Source organism: Saimiri boliviensis, chromosome 14 (assembly GCF_048565385.1).
Source record: "Saimiri boliviensis isolate mSaiBol1 chromosome 14, mSaiBol1.pri, whole genome shotgun sequence".
Classification (NCBI taxonomy): Eukaryota; Metazoa; Chordata; class Mammalia; order Primates; family Cebidae; genus Saimiri; species Saimiri boliviensis.
This window is the reverse complement of record NC_133462.1, coordinates 27,439,708-27,454,257: the sequence shown is the minus strand read 5'-3', so window position 1 is coordinate 27,454,257 and position 14,550 is coordinate 27,439,708. Positions and strand designations below refer to the sequence as shown.

Genomic DNA, 14,550 nt, shown 5'->3' with positions numbered 1-14,550 from the left:
GGAAAGGCATGTGCACTAATTAAATGAGTGTTGGTATCAATGGATACATGTACATATTTTAGTTTTCCAAATTCAGGAATATGTATAACATCTGTTGCCATAGCTGGTTATGTTATAACCTTCTAGGGTTAACACCTGTTGAAGGAGGCAATGTGCCTGTGAGCTGGCAATCTGGGCATTGCAGGATACTTTGTTTAGCCAGTATCTGGGTAAGTTGAAATTGTTTAGATAAGTTTCTCCGATGTTGGTGAAAAAAATTGATGTGATTTGGCTTAGTCAAACAGTGATTTCATAACCTGAAGCTCTGCTTGATTATTGCCATAAGCCAATAGGCCATGCAGTGAGCTGTGGACTTCAATGTGTGTAATAAAAATATAATGTGGGTGGGGTGAGGTGGCTGACGCCTTGCAATCTCAGCAGTTTGGGAGGCCAAGTTAGGCGGATCAGAAGTTTGAGACCAGGCTGTCCAAGATGGTGAAACCTCCCATCTCTACCAAAAAATACAAAAATTAGCCAGGTGTGGTGGGGGATGCCTGTAATCCCAGCTAGTTAGGAGGCTGAGGCAGGAGAATCACTTGAATCCAGGAGGCGGCAGTTGTAGTGAACCAACATCGCGCCATTGCACTCCAGCCTGAGCAACAAGAGTGAAAGTTCGTCTCAAAAAAAGTAATAATAAAAGGATGTGTATATTGATCTAGCAATTGCTGAAGTCAGAAAAAGAGCATACAAGGCAGACTCCAGAGCGGACTTAATTATGGCTTTCTCAAGGTTCTTCAGTAAATAAACAGAGTGAGCTGCTAATAATATGGTGGTGCTGAGTGTAAAAAGTTTTCAAAGCCAGTATTAGGGCCTGAATCTCAGCTTTCTGACTGCTAGTAAACCCACATCGAGTGAGGGAATTATGTGATATCCACCAAACTGCCATTTTTCCATGTTTACCCAAACCACCAGTAAACAGTGTTAAAGCATTAGGTAAGGCTGGGCGTGGTGGCTCACGCCTATAATCCCAGCACTTTGGGAGGCCGAGACGGGTGGATCACGAGGTCAAGAGATCGAGACCATCCTGGTCAACAAGGTGAAACCCCGTCTCTACTAAAAATACAAAAATTAGCTGGGTATGGTGGCGCGTGCCTGTAGTCCCCGCTGCTTGGGAGGCTGAGGCAGGAGAATTGCTTGAACCCAGGAGGCAGAGGTTGCGGTGAGCCGAGACCACTGTACTCTAGCCTGGGTAACAAGAGGGAAACTGTCTCAAAAAAAAAAAAAAAAAAAAAAGCATTAGGTATAGGGCAGTGAACTATTTTTTGTAGGCAAGATCACAGTACGAGGTAAGAAATGAAGGAGTTTATCAGCAAGAAGGACATGCTCTATTTGTCCTGTGTAATTGGAGAGTGCTATTTGCAAGTTCATCAATAGGGTCAATACTTAATTGATTTTTGCTTAAAGGAATCGATAATATCCGGATCATAACCTAGCAACTGATTGCATGGTATGCAACCTGAATGGGTGACTTTACTAAGTAACTGGATATAGGAAGAGAGTGTTTTAGTCCTGGTATGTGAGAAAAAAAAAAAAAAAAATCCATTCTAGAAGGTGCAGTCCTGGGGTCATCTGTCCTATTAACCCCATAGGGGAGTGTTTGGTGGGAAAAATAAACAATTGAAAACTGTGGATCAATGTGATATAGTTGTCTTTAAGAGACAGCTTGGCCGGGCGCGATGGCTCAAGCCTGTAATCCCAGCACTTTGGGAGGCCGAGGCGGGTGGATCACGAGGTCGAGAGATCGAGACCATCCTGGTCAACATGGTGAAACCCTGTCTCTACTAAAAGTGCAAAAAATTAGCTGGGCGTGGTGGCGCGTGCCTGTAATCCCAGCTACTCAGGAGGCTGAGGCAGGAGAATTGCCTGAACCCAGGAGGTGGAGGTTGCGGTGAGCCGAGATCGCGCCATTGCACTCCAGCCTGGGTAACAAGGGCGAAACTCCGTCTCAAAAAAAAAAAAAAAAAAAAAAGAGACAGCTTGTTCTATATTCTTGATGGCACTTTTTGCTGCAGTGGTTAAATATCTGGGAGGATCAAGGGCTGTATGTCCCTTTAAGATAGAAAACAGGAGCCAGGGGCGGTGGCTCAAGCTTGTAATCCCAGCACTTTGGGAGGCCGAGGCGGGTGGATCACGAGGTCCAGAGATCGAGACCATCCTGGTCAAAATGGCGAAACCCCGTCTCTATTAAAAATACAAAAAATTAGCTGGGCATGGTGGCTCGTGCCTGTAACCCCAGATACTCCAGAGGCTGACGCAGGAGAATTGCCTGAACCCAGGAGGCGGAGGTTGCGGTGAGCCGAGATCGCGCCATTGCACTCCAGCCTGGGTAACAAGAGCGAAACTCCGTCTCAAAAAAAAAAAAAAAAGAAAAAGAAAACAGGTTTTGCAGCTGATAAGTAGGAATGCCTAAAGTGGGGCAGAGCCAGTTAATATCACCTAGTAATTTCTGATAATCATTTAAGGTGCACAAGTTGCTAGTATTTAATTTAAACTTTTGGGGTCTTACTGACCGGGAAGTTAGTATTTACTCTAGGTATTTCCAAGGAGAGGACATTTGTACTTTTTTTTTTTTTTTTTTTGAGACGGAGTTTCACCCTTGTTACCCAGGCTGGAGTGCAATGGCGCGATCTCAGCTCACCGCAACCTCCGCCTCCTGGGTTCAAGCAATTCTCCTGCCTCAGCCTCCTGAGTAGCTGGGATTACAGGCATGTGCCACCATACCCAGCTAATTTTTTGTATTTTTAGTAGAGACGGGGTTTCACCATGTTGACCAGGATGGTCTTGATCTGTTGACCTTGTGATCCACCCGCCTCGGCCTTCCAAAGTGCTGGGATTACAGGCTTGAGCCACCGCGCCCGGCCCATTTGTACGTTTTTAGATTCAATGATTAAACCTCTCAGCTGTGTATTCTTTAAAACAGAGGTAAATTTAAAAGCACTGGCTAATACCATCCATGAAATGAATAACCTTGCAATCATTTTTTTTCTACTGGGGAGCAAAGCTTTATTTACATGATATTGACACATGGTAGGACAGTTTAGCATTCCTTGAGCAAGCACTTTCCAATGAAATTGACAAGTTGGCCTTTCATTATTGATAGCTGGTATTGCAAATGCAAATTTTTCTGTGTTGTTCTACTAGGGAAATTGTTTTCGTCCCCAAACTATAGCCCGTGGGCCGCATGCGGCCCCCGAGGCCATTTATCCGGCCCCCCGCCGCACTTCAGGAAGGGGCACCTCTTTCATTGGTGGTCAGTGAGAGCACAGTATGTGGCGCCCCTCCAATGATCTGAGGGACAGTGAACTGGCCCCCTGTGTAAAAAGTTTGGGGACGCCTGCTTTAAGTCAATAATGATTATAGGCCAATCTTGAGGAATTGGGTTCCCCTGTTCTTGAGGAACAGGGGAAGGGAGTCCCTGCTGAAGGGGTCCCATGGGTTGCAAATTAACACTAGCAGCATGTACGTCATGGAAAAGTCAATTTCCAAGACTTTTTAGGAATGAAGAAAATAGGCAAATTCCCAGAACTATTAGATTGTTCTATATGCCCAGCTTTTAATTGCTCTTCAACTAATTCATGGGCTATCTGCAATTTCTTTTCCTTCAGAGGCCACTGTTCTACCCAAATTGGTTCATGGGTAGGGGAGAAATGGTAACAGTGGCCATTTTTAGAAAGGGGTCCGCAGAGTTACTCCCCATTGGGTTAATAGGTTCTTTGCCCAAAGATTAACAGGTATGGTCATGATTAGAGGTTGCTAACTGCCTTTATTCCTTCTGAATTGCAACAAGTTGAGGGTACATGCTCTGCCTGGCTGTGTCCAGTAAGAGTCACTTTTATTTATCTTTTTTGTCCTGGGTTATTTTCTTTGTATTACAAGGAGCAACATTCTTACTTATTTCTGATTTTTTTTTAATTGTACTTTAGGTTCTGGGGTACGCATGTAGATCTTGCAGTGTTGTTGCATAGGTACATACATGGCAAGGTGGCTTGCTGCCTCCATTTCCCCATTATCTACATTTGGCATTTCTCCCCACCCTCCACTGTCCCTCTCCTAGCCTCCCCCCCAACTGACCCCAGTGTGTGATGCTCCCCTCCCTGTCTTATTCTGACTTTTAAGGTAATTACGGGCCACTGATCAGTAATTGATTTCAATATACTCTTGTGCTTCCTAAACTTCCCTTTCCCCTGTCCTTTCCATGGGCATTGGGGACCCAGTATGGTAAAATCAGTTACTGAGCTATCTTGGATCCAGGGGGAAGAATATCCATACCTTTACATTTCATTATAACCACTATCACACCTTGGTAATCACCATCAATTACCCCAGTGAGCACATAAATTCCTTTACTGGATAGGCTAATCACACTATTCCCAGAAGCAATGGGTTCCAGATCCCAGTTGCAACCCTTTTAGGGTCTTCTCCTTCTCCTTTTTTTTTTTTTTTTTTTTTGAGAGGGAGTTTTGCTCTTGTTACCCAGGCTGGAGTGCAATGGCGCGATCTCGGCTCACCGCAACCTCCGCCTCCTGGGTTCAGGCAATTCTCCTGCCTCAGCCTCCTGAGTAGCTGGGATTACAGGCACGTGCCACCATGCCCAGCTAATTTTTTGTATTTTTTTAGTAGAGACGGGGTTGCACCATGTTGACCACCCGCCTCGGCCTCCCGAAGTGCTGGGATTACAGGCTTGAGCCACCGCGCCCGGCCTCTTCTCCTTCTTTTAGCACTCATTTGTTGGGGCAGAGGAAGTCCAGTTTTGCACTCCCAGAGGTGGCTGCTCTGAGGTAGAGGACTACGGGCTTCCCATCTGACCTGGGAAAGTCACTGGCAGTGCCCGTTTGAAGCAGGGTCTAGTGCTGGCTGCTCAAGTTTCCCACCTGGTTACTACTTACGGGGTATCTGTTTTTACCAAATTTTGACCTGCATTGATTTTTCCAGTTTCTCCTTTTTACATTGGGGGAACATAGAAGGGGGTTTTTCCCTGAGTTACCTTGGTCTCTAGTGTGGGGGCATTTACTCTTCATATGACCTGGCTGTCTACATAGAAAACAAGTTTGGTTTCTTTCCCTTTTCTTTCTTTCTTTTTTTTTTTTTTTTTTTTTTGAGACGGAGTTTCGCTCTTGTTACCCAGGCTGGAGTGCAATGGCACCATCTTGGCTCACCGCAACCTCCGCCTCCTGGGTTCAGGCAATTCTCCTGCCTCAGCCTCCCGAGCAGCTGGGATTACAGGCACACGCCACCATGCCCAGCTGATTTTTTGTATTTTTAGTAGAGACGGGGTTTCACCATGTCGACCAGGATGGTCTCGAACTCTCGACCTCGTGATCCACCCGCCTCGGCCTCCCAAAGTGCTGGGATTACAGGCTTGAGCCACCGTGCCCGGCCCCCCTTTTCTTTCTTTCTTTTTCTTTTCTTTCTTTTTTTTTTGAGACGGAGTTTCGCTCTTGTTACCCAGGCTGGAGTGCAATGGTGCGATCTCGGCTCACCGCAACCTCCGTCTCCTGGGTTCAGGCAATTCTCCTGCCTCAGCCTCCTGAGTAGCTAGGATTACAGGCACGCGCCACCATGCCCAGCTAAATTTTTTGTATTTTTAGTGGAGACGGGGTTTCACCATGTTGACCGGGTTGGTCTTGATCTCTTGATCTCGTGATCCACCCGCCTTGCCCTCCCAAAGTGCTGGGATTACAGGCTTGAGCCACCGCGCCCGGCTAGCTTGCCTTCTTTTGGGAACCTTGAGTTATGGGTCACAAGAGTTTGCATTAGGTCCCTTAATTGAACCTGTGAAATCAAGGCTTCACTAGCCTTAAACAGCTGATAACTGCTGTCCCATGATAAAACCTTAGTCTGAACAATCCCCTGCCACAATCAGCAACATAGAAATCCCAAGTCGGCACCAAAGACTTACTGATCATGCAGTTCTTTTCACCTTCATTTTTAGGGGTCCGTAGCGATCTTTCACAACATTCCACACGGCACCAGCTGAAGGGGTCCAACCCACGGACCCTGACCCGGCAACAGACCAGAGATGTACACTGACACAGATATTTTGCCTGTCAGTCTGGCTGAGGGCCTGGGCCAGTCACAAACACCAAGAAAAGTGCTGCAAAGAGTCACAGCCAAGGCCCCAATCAGCCAGTGACACTCACATTTATTAAATCTAGATTAAATGACACAGATCTTTTTTTTTTTTTGAGACGGAGTTTCGCTCTTGTTACCCAGGCTGGAGTGCAATGGCGCGCTATCTTGGCTCACCGCAACCTCCGCCTCCTGGGTTCAAGCAATTCTCCTGCCTCAGCCTCCTGAGTAGCTGGGATTACAGGCATGTGCCACCATGCCCAGCTAATTTTTTTTGTATTTTTAGTAGAGACGGGGTTTCACCATGTTGACCAGGATGGTCTCGATCTCTCGACCTCGTGATCCACCCGCCTCAGCCTCCCAAAGTGCTGGGATTACAGGCTCGAGCCACCGCACCCAGCATAAATGACACAGATCTTGAAGAAACATCACTAGAGGGTGATTTACCTGGTTGCTGACTCCCCGAGTAGAGGGCAGTTATGCCCCTGCAGCTGATCATAGGTTGGTCTTAGAACCACACGAGGAAACAAGCTATTTAAAGTACTCTACATTCCTTTGTATCTACACCCTGAGCTTTTAAGTTAGTTCTGCTTTCAGCCAAACCTTTTATGTAAACCCCCAGGCCTTCCAAGAGAGTGTGTGCTTATTCTCTATAATTTTACAATTTCTCTCACCATCCTGACAGAACCCCAAAGGTCTCAAACTCCTGACCTCATTATCCACCTGTCTTAGCCCCCTTAAATTGCTGGGATTAAAGGTATGAGCCACTGCACCTGGCCAAAAGCTTGTACTATCTGAAAGATCTTTTGACAGTAATTTTACATATGCTTTTATTACTCTCTGGTGTTAAGATGTGAGCAGGTATTAATGGCCTTTTCAGTCTTTATAGTTGTATGATTTATCTCAATTATAAATGCTTTCCTGTGCAATAAGGGGTGAGCACTGGTTACAAGTTTTGCCACACTGTTCACACGTGTAGGCATTTCCTCTACTATCTTACCTACAATTAAAGTGTGATGACCAATTTAGGCTTTGCCATGTTTTTCACACTCATAGAGTTTCTGTACAGTATAAATTTTTTAATACTTAAGAGTTAAGGATTGAGCTGGGCGCAGTGGCTCACGCCTGTAATTTCAGCACTGTGGGAGGCAGGTGGGCAGATCACGAGGTCAGGGGTTTGAGACTAGCGTGACCAACATAGTGAAACTTAAAAATACAAAAATACATAAAATACAAAAATGAGCACCTGTAATCCCAGCTACTTGGGAGGCTGAGGCAGGAGAACTGCTTGAACCCAGGAGGCAGAGGTTGCAGTGAGCCGAGAGTGTGCCATTGCACTCCAGCCTGGGCAACAGAGCAAGACTCTGTCTCAAAGAATAAAAAGTTGAAGATTGGTTAAAGGCTGTGGCACATTTTTCACACTTTTAGATTTTTCTCAGCAGTATGAATTATTTTGTTTAATAAGATATGAGGACTGCTTGAAAGCACTGCCACATTCTTCACAGTTGGTACGGTTTCTTCTCAGTATAAATTTTCCTGTGTTTAGTAAGAGTTGAGGATTGGTTAAAGGCTTTGCCACATTCTTCACATTTGTAGATTTCTCTCAAGTATGAATTATCTTATGTTTAGTAAGTTTTGAGGATCGGTTAAAAGCTATGCCACATTCTTCACATTTGTAGGGTTTCTCTCCAGTGTGAATTCTCTTATGTGTAGTAAGGATTGAGGAATGGCTAAAAGTTTTGCCACATTCTTCACATTTGTAAGATTTCTCTCCAGTATGAATTATCTTATGTGTAGTAAGGTTTGAGGATTGGTTAAAAGCTTTGCCACATTCTTCACATTTGTAAGGTTTCACTCCAGTATGAATGATCTTATGTTTAGTAAGGGTTGAGGACCAACTAAAGCCTTTGCCACATTCTTCACATTTGTAGGGTTTCTCCCCAGTATGAGTCATCTTATGTGTAGTAAGGTTTGAAGACACACTAAAGGCTTTTCCACATTCTTCACATTTGTAGGGTTTCTCTCCAGTATGAATTCTTCTATGTTTAGTAAGTGTCGAGGACCAGTTAAAGGCTTTGCCACATTCTTCACATTTGTAAGATTTCTCTCCAGTATGAATTATCTTATGTTTTGTAAGGTATGAAAATCGGTTAAAAGCTTTGCCACATTCTTCACATTTGTAGGGTTTCTCTCCAGTATGGATTCTCTTATGTGTAGTAAGCTGTGAGGACCGGCTGAAGGCTTTGCCACATTCTTGACATCTGTAGCGTTTCTCTCCAGTATGAATCATCCTATGTGTACTAAGGGTTGAGGGGTGCTTAAAAGCTTTGCCACATTCTTCACATTTGAAGGGTTTTTCTCCAGTATGAATTATCTTATGTGTAGTAAGGGTTGAAGACTGCTTAAAAGCTTTGCCACATTCTTCACATTTGAAGGGTTTCTCTCCAGTATGAATTATCCTGTGTCTAGTAAAGGTTGAGAACCACTTAAAGGCTTTGCCACATTCTTCACATTGGTACAAATTCTCCCCAGTATGAACTCTTTTATGTTGACTTAGGTGTAAAAGCATGCAAAATGATTTATCACATTTTTTACATTTGAAAGGTTTTTTTCTAGTATGTCTTGTCTTATGTCTATTTGAATTTAAAAGTTTATGAAAGACTTTTACATATTTATCACATTGAAATATTTTGCTCTGGGTAGCTGTCAAACACTGGCTTAGTTCATTATAACCTTCTTTGTGCACCTTACACTCATCCACCACACTTTCACAGCCTTTTCTTAACTGTAAATTCTCAGGTCCACATTTTCCATATCTTCTCAGTATCAACTGTTTAAAAGAACCTTTCATGTCTTGCTCTGGCCAAAGGTTTTTGGGAAAATAAGAACACATAGCTGAAAGAAATAAAAACAAATTATTAAACTTACTATATTTAAATACTTTATGAATAATCTATATTATACAAACTACATAAGCAAGATGCCATAATAAAATACTACAGGCCCTAACCCCTTCATAGACATATAAATGTAATAAAAATCATTTGAGAAAAACTTAAAAGTGTAAGTTCCCCAGGTGAGTACAATGCAAAGACACAGAAGAAAAAGAAAAGTCTGTTATATTTACCCAACAAAGTTCTTTTCTGCTCTCCAATATAACACAGTGCTTTTCAAAGTAAATTTCTAACTTTCAGTTTCTTTTTTAATAAACAAGTAAAATACTGGCACATACATCTATATTAATTGATTCTAGAGGCCTTTTCAAAAAGTGGTATCCCATAACATAAAGTGCTGGAAGAAATGGTGGTATGACAGTTTGGGTTTGCTGAGACCAAAGGTATATGTTACAGCAACAGAGAGAAAACAGATGTCACAAATGATACTGGTTAAGATGAAGCAGAGATCAATTCCCTTAACTAACTAAAAATTAAACACAAAATTTTAGACAAGATACATTCTTTTTTTTTTTTTTAAGAGACAGGGGTTTCACAATGTTGGCCAAGCTGGTCTTGAACTTCTGGCCTCAAGTGATCCACCCACCTTGGCCTCAAAAGTGCTGGGATTACAGGCATCAGCCACTGGACAAGATACATTCTAAGAACATGTTTGAGAGTATCCCAGAATCTCTAACCAAGATAACTGTTTTCAGACTATGCCAGGACAGAGCTACATTATAAAGATTGTGAAAAGTAGCTTTATTTAATGTCCAAATCTTAATAAAAAATTACAATGAATATAAAATATGGCAAAATAGTTCCAAAAAATATTATAGAATTTTCAGGAAGAAACCATAAAAACAATGCATACATTAATTTTAAAAACTGAAAATAATAAATTGAATACTCAATTAGTAAAGTAGAAACACAAAGAACAATAGAAAATCAGAATAAAATGAGGATAAAAACAAAAATAGAGCTAGGCATGGTGGTTCACACCTGTAATCTCAGCACTTTGGGATGCTGAGGCAGGCAGATCATGAGGTCAGGAGACTAAGACCATCCTGGTCAACATGGTGAAACCCCATTTCTACTAAAATACACACACACACACACACACACACAATTAGCCAGGTGTGGTGGTGCGCACCTATAGTTCCAGCTACTCAGGAGTCTGAGGCAGGTGAGTTCCTTGAACTCATGAGGCAGAGGCTGCAGTCAGAAGAGATCATGCCACTGTACTCCAGCCTGGCTACAGAGCAAGACTCTGTCTCAATATATGTGTGTGTATGCAAAAAACAGAAATCGTAAAGTTAAGAAAATAGAAAATATCACTAAAAAATTTTTTTTTTTTTTTTTTTTTGAGACGGAGTTTCGCTCTTGTTACCCAGGCTGGAGTGCAATGGCGCGATCTCGGCTCACCGCAACCTCCACCTCCTGGGTTCAGGCAATTCTCCTGCCTCGGCCTCCTGAGTAGCTGGGATTACAGGCACGTGCCACCACGCCCAGCTAGTTTTTTGTATTTTTAGTAGAGACGGGGTTTCACCGTGTTGACCAGGATGGTCTCGATCTCTTGACCTCCTGATCCACCCGCCTCGGCCTCCCAAAGTGCTGGGATTACAGGCTTGAGCCACCGCGCCCGGCTAAAATTTCCTTTTTTTAATAAAGACAAGGTTTCATCGTGTTGGTCAGTCTGGTCTTGAACTCCCGACCTCAGGTAATCGCCCGCCTTGGCCTCCAAAGTGCTTGGATTACAGGCATAAGCCACCACTCCTGGCCATAACTAAAAAATTCTTTTTTTTTTTTTTTTTTTTTGAGACGGAGTTTCGCTCGTTACCCAGGCTGGAGTGCAATGGCGCGATCTCGGCTCACCGCAACCTCCGCCTCCTGGGTTCAGGCAATTCTCCTGCCCCAGCCTCCTAAGTAGTTGGGATTACAGGCATGCGCCACCATGCCCAGCTAGTTTTTTGTATTTTTTTTTTTTTTTTTTTTTTTTTTTTTGAGACGGAGTTTCGCTCTTGTTACCCAGGCTGGAGTGCAATGGCGCGATCTCGGCTCACCGCAACCTCCGCCTCCCGGGTTCAGACAATTCTCCTGCCTCAGTCTCCTGAGTAGCTGGGATTACAGGCACGTGCCACCATGCCCAGCTAATTTTTTGTATTTTTAGCAGAGACGGGGTTTCACCATGTTGACCAGGATGGTCTCGATCTCTTGACCTTGTGATCCACCCGCCTCGGCCTCCCAAAGTGCTGGGATTACAGGCTTGAGCCACCGCGCCCGGCCAGTTTTTTGTATTTTTAGTAGAGACGGGGTTTCACCATGTTGACCAGGATGGTCTCGATCTCTCGACCTCGTGATCCACCCATCTCGGCCTCCCAAAGTGCTGGGATTACAGGCTTGAGCCACCGCGCCCGGCCCAAAAATTCTTAAAGAAAAAACATCAAAATGAAGAAGCTCGGGCCGGGTGCAGTGGCTCACACCTTTAATTCCAGCACTGTGGGAGGCCGAGGCAGGTGGATCATGAGGTCAGGTGATCGCCTTCCAACCATGCCCAATCTTGGAAGCGAAGCAGGGTCAGGCCTTGCTGAGACTTAGAAAATTGCCTGGGAATACTGGGTGCTATAAACTTTGGCCAGGCAAGGTAGATCATGCCTGCAATCCCAGCACTTTGGGAGGATGAGGCAGGCAGATCACCTGAGGTCAGGAGTTCGAGACCAGCCTGGCCAACATGGCAAAACACCATCTCTATTAAAAATACAAAAATTAGCTGAGTTAGGTGGCGGGCACCTGTAATCCCAGCTGCTTGAGAGGCTGAGGCTGGAGAATGGCTTGAACCTGGGAAGCAGAGGTTGCTTTGAGCTGAGATTGTGCCATTGCACTTCAGCCTGGGTGACACAGCAAGACTTCATCTCAAAAAATTAAAATAAAATAAATAAATTTTTTTTTTTTTTTTTTCGAGATGGAGTTTCGCTCTTGTTACCCAGGCTGGAGTGCAATGGCGCAATCTCGGCTCACCGCAACCTCCGCCTCCCGGGTTCAGGCAATTCTCCTGCCTCAGCCTCCTGAGTAGCTGGGATTACAGGCACGCGCCACCATGCCCAGCTAATATTTTGTATTTTTAATAGAGACGGGGTTTCACCATGTTGACCAGGATGGTCTCAATCTCTTGACCTAGTGATCCACCAGCCTCGGCCTCCCAAAGTGCTGGGATTACAGGCTTGAGCCACCGCTCCCGGCCTATAATTCCTTTTTACCTGCAACAAACTTAAATTTATAAGTAACCATTTTAGTAATATGGAGTGCCTACAAATTATCTAATTTACTTCAGGCATAACATATACATTCTATGATATTGTTCTAAATATTTGAATCTAAAATTATAGACGTTTGAAATAAAAAAATATGAAGTAAAAATGTATAGAAAAAGTATTATCAGTGACATAAAAAAATAAAAGGTGCCAAAACCTAAAATGCAATAAAAAAAAAAAAGGAAAAAATAAAAAAATAAAAAAATAAAAAATAAAAGGTGCTCACTGACCATGGGTGGTGGCTCATGCCTGTAATCCCAGCACTTTGGGAGGCTGAAGCAGGCAGATCATGAGGTCAAGAGATTGAGACCATCCTGGCCAACATGGTGAAACCCGTCTCTACTAAAAATACAAAAATTAGCTGGGTATGGTGGCGCACTCCTGTAGTCCCAGCTACTCGGGAGGCTAAGGCAGGAGAATCACTTGATTCCAGGAGGCAAAGGTTGCAGTGAGCCAAGATTGCAACACTGCACTCTAACCTTGCAACAGAGTGAGACTCCATCTCAAATAATAAAAATAAATAAAAGGTACTCTATTTGACTACCCTCCCTACAGCAAAAAAAAATTTTCAGTCATCCCTAACAAAAATTCCTTCATGAGAGAGCCAGGCATCATGGCTCAGATGTGTAATGACAGCTACACGGTACACTGAGGTTGTAGAATTTCTGCAGGCCAGGATTTCAAGACTAGCCTGGGTAATAAGCACAACCACATCTCCAAAGTAAGTGCCTTTAAGAGAGCTTTGAGGCCGGGCGCGGTGGCTCAAGCCTGTAATCCCAGCACTTTGGGAGGCTGAGGCGGGTGGATCACGAGGTCAAGAGATCGAGACCATCCTGGTCAACATGGTGAAACCCTGTCTCTACTAAAAATACAAAAAATTAGCTGGGCATGGTGGTGCGTGCCTGTAATCCCAGCTACTCAGGAGGCTGAGGCAGGAGAATTGCCTGAACCCAGGAGGCGGAGGTTGCGGTGAGCCGAGATCGTGCCATTGCACTCCAGCCTGGGTAACAAGAGCGAAACTCCGTCTCAAAAAAAAAAAAAAAAAAAAAAAAAAAAAGAGAGCTTTGAGATCCAGGGAGGGAGTTGTGAAACTTTGCTAAAGCCCAAGATTGAGGAGTGTTCTTTTCAGAGGACAGCTTCTTATTTAGATAGGAAACTACAGGACCCCTGGCCTTGGTTACAGACCAAGAAATGGCCCAACCAACTTGGTCCCACTGAGATTTCTGAAGTTTACTCTGTAACCATCCCAACCTTCTCCTAGTTACAGACTGGGAGAGGTCCTGCTTTTTAGGAGACCTGGAGGAAGATACCAATTTGCAGCCATGCAGGCAGGCCTACAGACCTTGGTTTTCACAGCACTCCCAGAATCAGTTCAATGACTCAGTTCCACATCTCTGAGCCACAGTTCATGACCAGTTTTGCCTAAATAGAAACCCACACAGCAACGTGAGGAAACCCTCTCTGGTATTCAGTGAAAACCATACCCATTCAAGTCCTGATATAAGGGTAATTATACATGGACCCAATTGCAAAAACCTGCCCTGTTTCTGCCCTGCAGATCAAAGTCCTGAAGAATAATCAGTCTGTCCAAAATTAGAATGGGAATTACAATTACCCAAGGTCTTTGTAACAAGCCATCTAAAGGTCGACCCTAGTGCAGACACAGCAACCTTGTGACCAAGCTACAACCCCTCCACTACAAACCCAGAGGGACCCATTTGCAGGTAGATCCGGAGGTCAAGAGTTCAACACCAGCCTGGCTAAGATGGTGAAACTCTGTCTCTACTAAAAATTCAAAAATTAGTGGGTGTGGTGACAGGCACCTGTGATCCCAGCTACTTGGAGGACTCAGGCAGGAGAACTGCTTGAACTCAAGAGGCAGAGGTTACAGTGAGCGAACATTACACCACTGCACTCCAGACTGGGTGAGAGAATGAGACTCTGTCTCAAAAACAAAACAAAAAAAACAAAAAAAAAATTGGAATTGAAGAGAAATTAAGTAAAAAGTTGCTGTTTGTGGACTGTATAATCTTTTATATATATGTATATATATATACACACACACACACACACATATATAAATATACAGTACATTAAAATTTGTCTAAACTGGCCGGGCGCGGTGGCTCAAGCCTGTAATCCCAGCACTTCGGGAGGCCGAGGCGGGCGGATCACAAGGTCAAGAGATCGAGACCATC

The 14,550-nt window shown here is 44.0% G+C and overlaps 1 protein-coding gene across 2 annotated transcripts in view; it reads right to left on the bottom strand.

The window, feature by feature from the left end:
* The window catches only part of LOC104650337 (uncharacterized), an 86,898-nt gene that overhangs the window by 52,810 nt on the left and 19,538 nt on the right, over window positions 1-14,550 (bottom strand). The window contains exon 4 of one of the 2 annotated variants that reach the window (XM_074385651.1): window positions 7,720-9,003. In XM_074385651.1, coding sequence (XP_074241752.1) covers window positions 7,720-9,003 — 1,284 coding nt within the window. Of the gene's footprint in view, window positions 1-2,003; window positions 9,004-14,550 lie in introns of those variants that run through there. The other variant, XM_074385650.1, reaches the window with a different exon arrangement.